Below are 3,524 nucleotides of genomic sequence, written 5' to 3'. Positions count from 1 at the left end.
CTCAAGTAGCTTTTACCTTTATTTTATTTATGTGGAGCGGTTTTGTAGTGTTGCCCTCTGATAGTTTCATCAACTCCCGTCATGCAAACATTTTTATTATTATTTTGGTCAGCAATGCCATGTACGGAAATGCTCCGGGTATTTATGGGTCGGGTGTGGTGGGTTTGACTCAATCGGATATTGTATCTCATCAAAATTTTACAAATTGATTGGATTTTTTAATTTTTTTTATAAACTATTTTAAATCACCCTTATCATAAATAAATTGAGTCGGTTGAGTTAGTCAGATATGAATATCTAAAAATATTTTTATTTTGTATAAAAATCCTTCAAAATAATAATTTACTTTTTTCTAAAATTTTATAAAAAAATAATGATTAAATACACTCAAAAAAAATTAAATTGTGATAATATTTAACTAATAAAATTAATAATTTTAATGTTAATATTAAAAATTTATTTTATATGAAAATAAAATATTGTATTAGCATAAGAAAATATAAATAAAATTAATACAGAGATAAAAAACAATTAAAAAAATCATAAGCAATTTAATTTAATAATTTAATAAATTATATAAGCTAAAAATTAATATGTTTTGTATTTATAATTAATTTATAGATAATAATAAATTTAATTATATGATATGATTGAATCAGGTTGGATCAGGTTTTAAAAAAATGTAACTTTATAAATAGGATTTTGTTAATATATTCTCGTTTGTTTTTTAAATTATATCTCAATTTAATTTTTTAATATACTTCTAAAAAAATAGTAAGCCGCTGTTTTTATATTATAGGTATTGCTTACAGGAGATAACCCTGGTCAGGTCAAAAACATAATTCGTGTTTAGTTTTTAGTTTAACAAAATTAATGTTATAATTTAACATAACATATTAACATACTTTGCTAAGAAAATGAATATATTAGTAAATCTCTTAGAAATAACATTATTTAATCTTAACTTTATATGTGTTCTTAAAAACACGTTGCATTTTTTATTTTTTTTTTGTAACAAAACATGTTTCATTTACCATATAAGATATGCCTCCAAATAAAAATTGCTGCTCAATGAAGTGTTAAAACCTTATAACCAGGAGGGGGAGGGGGGATTTTCTGTTACAATTGTGCATGAAGATAAAATATAAATTAAGATAGAAATTTGAGTATCTGAATCCTTGTATATTACACCAAATTTCAGTAACTGCAACCCATAAAAGTAAATTCCATTAATTTGTACTAAGAAAAGATAATAAGAGAAAATACATGTAATAAGACCAACGATTTATTACACAGTAACCTTAAGACGTGCATTAATCAAATAAGCAGTAATGGAGGGACTTGTCAGTGATTAGCATGATATGAAAGATAAGAACTTGAATCTAATTAATTAAACGATATAAATTCTTATTTGATTCGAGATTTGAGACATTATACCTTGAGAGAGGTGAACGACCAGGACAAAATTGAACCTCAAGCATACTTAATTAATTGCGTCTTGCTGAAAAAACATTCGTAAAGAAACTTTTTCCTTTCCATACCTAAGAATAAAACATGTATCGGATCAGACTAGCACATAGTAGATTATAACAGCATATTATCGTAAAATTTGCATTCAAAATACCTGTAGCATTTTCATTCCATTTCCTGAAAAACCTCCATGCTTCTGTTTCTCCCTTTTCTCCTTATTTTTGGCTTTTGATCATGACCTTAAGAACCTTGGAATCAGTAGTTTCAAACTGCCAAAGCAAGTTGACTTTTCCCTATACTCCGGCTTTTTCTTGTTGGAAGGGGTTATCTGCAAAAGGATAACAAGGAAACGGCAGTGCAATATAACTAATTCAGCCACACCCATGGGTCAAAAACCAAGCATTAATAAAATACTAGAAATGTTATTAATATTTTTTTAATCCATATGAATAAAAAATAATGTCTAGGGGTTATAATAATTCGATGTACTATGTTCAATCAACTAAATTAAATTCTTTATTGAAATGTTAGTAATATATGTTGTAAAATAATACTAGAAATACTCTCTTTATGTAGTTCTCTCTTTGTGCGTTTTACATCTAAATTAAAAAAACATAATCATTAAATAAGAAGTCGAATTCATTAAAATGAATAAATTATTTTCAATTAAATTTCAGGTGATCACATAAAAAGTTTCATATAAGAAGGAAGTGTTACCGACATTCTTCTATTCTATAACACATTTTTTAACACAGACCTAATATTAATTAAAATTGGTTTAAAATTATATATTTTTATAAGTATCACTTATTTAATAAATCACTTTAATTTTTGAATAAATTTTAACTCATTAGTAAAATGCATGTTAAAAAGAGTGAAACAAAAACACTAAAAAAAAGTACTTATTGACGGAAATTGTTGCGTACAAAATATATGTATAAAATACTATGTACCTCATCATAAAAAAAAATACTATATATGTACCTCTTCATACATTTTAGAAGATCATATGTATAAAATATATTTATATACAATGTCAACGATGTAGCTACGTACCTGGGTTGGAGGCTGGAAATTGTTGTTTGCAACCCACTTGGAGAATGAGGGTGTTGATGATGCTCCTCTTGCAGATTCACGTAGGAGATGCGAGTACATAAGCAACCCTGCTCTTCTACCATATGATCCCTTGCTACCAGAGCCGTGAACTACCTCTTGTCTAATTGTGTGATGAATGTGATAATGAAGGTGATGATGCTGAATTGATGATGAGCTCTTCTTTCTAGGCTTTTCAACATATACCTTCACTAGCACCACTTTATCATTGCGGTAGGTTACCTATATAGATCATAAAAAGTTATAAAATTGATTTAAATTGGTAGTAATTAAGAGAAGAAAGGAGAAAGGAAAAAATATTGGATTCAATTCTTCACTAACAAAAAAACTAATCATTAACATTACTTATATATATATTATTGGGGAAATAAAGTTACATATATATCACAACACAAAGGCACTAACACAACATGAACAACTGATTTACCTGTTTCGTTGGCATCTTAGGATATTATGAAGTTATGTTCAGTTTTGCTAGCAACACCTACCTTGATGGCATCATGCAGGCCTTGGAGATGTTAATGTAGAAGTTGAGGAAAGAGAGAAAAGAAAGCAAATGGAGCTATATATGTTTAATATGTATCTTTAGGTGGAATGAAACTGTAGTTGACGTAATTATCAATTTATCATCATCACCAATGTTGGGGCCCAATTGTGGTGCGGCGACCACATCATCAGCTTAAACCTAGGATCGATCTTGCTTTGTCCCTTGCTGTGGTTTCCCTTAACAGAATTTAGTTGATAGTTAGATTCACCTACCCATTGATTTTTATTTTTATTTTATATTCATAGGAATCAAACGTAAATATTAAAGATTTTGAATAACTCAGCTTACGCTGTTCATCCAATTAAATTTGACTCCTTTAGTACTCACGTGCCACTATATATTTTCGTATCATGAATATGTATATATAAAAAAGGAATTGCATTTTTATAGAAAA

The 3,524-nt window shown here is 27.9% G+C and overlaps 1 protein-coding gene across 2 annotated transcripts; it reads right to left on the bottom strand.

The window, feature by feature from the left end:
- Positions 1-1,051: 1,051 nt before the first annotated feature.
- Positions 1,052-3,160, bottom strand: LOC114411455. 2 transcript variants are annotated; one of them, XM_028375133.1, is made up of 5 exons: positions 3,011-3,160; positions 2,527-2,805; positions 1,625-1,798; positions 1,438-1,541; positions 1,052-1,204 (listed from the first exon to the last, which is right to left on the bottom strand). In XM_028375133.1, the coding sequence occupies exons 1-3, from the start codon at positions 3,023-3,025 to the stop codon at positions 1,703-1,705; spliced, it is 390 nt and encodes a 129-aa protein (XP_028230934.1). In that variant the 5' UTR covers positions 3,026-3,160; the 3' UTR covers positions 1,052-1,204; positions 1,438-1,541; positions 1,625-1,702. The 2 variants fall into 2 exon arrangements, with proteins under 2 accessions (XP_028230934.1, XP_028230933.1); XM_028375132.1 differs by lacking the exon at positions 1,052-1,204 and having other exon boundaries at positions 1,211-1,541.
- Between the last annotated feature and the right edge of the window lie 364 nt (positions 3,161-3,524).

This window comes from Glycine soja, chromosome 5, assembly GCF_004193775.1.
Source record: "Glycine soja cultivar W05 chromosome 5, ASM419377v2, whole genome shotgun sequence".
NCBI classification, from domain to species: domain Eukaryota; kingdom Viridiplantae; phylum Streptophyta; class Magnoliopsida; order Fabales; family Fabaceae; genus Glycine; species Glycine soja.
This window is presented reverse-complemented; position numbering and strand designations above follow the sequence as displayed.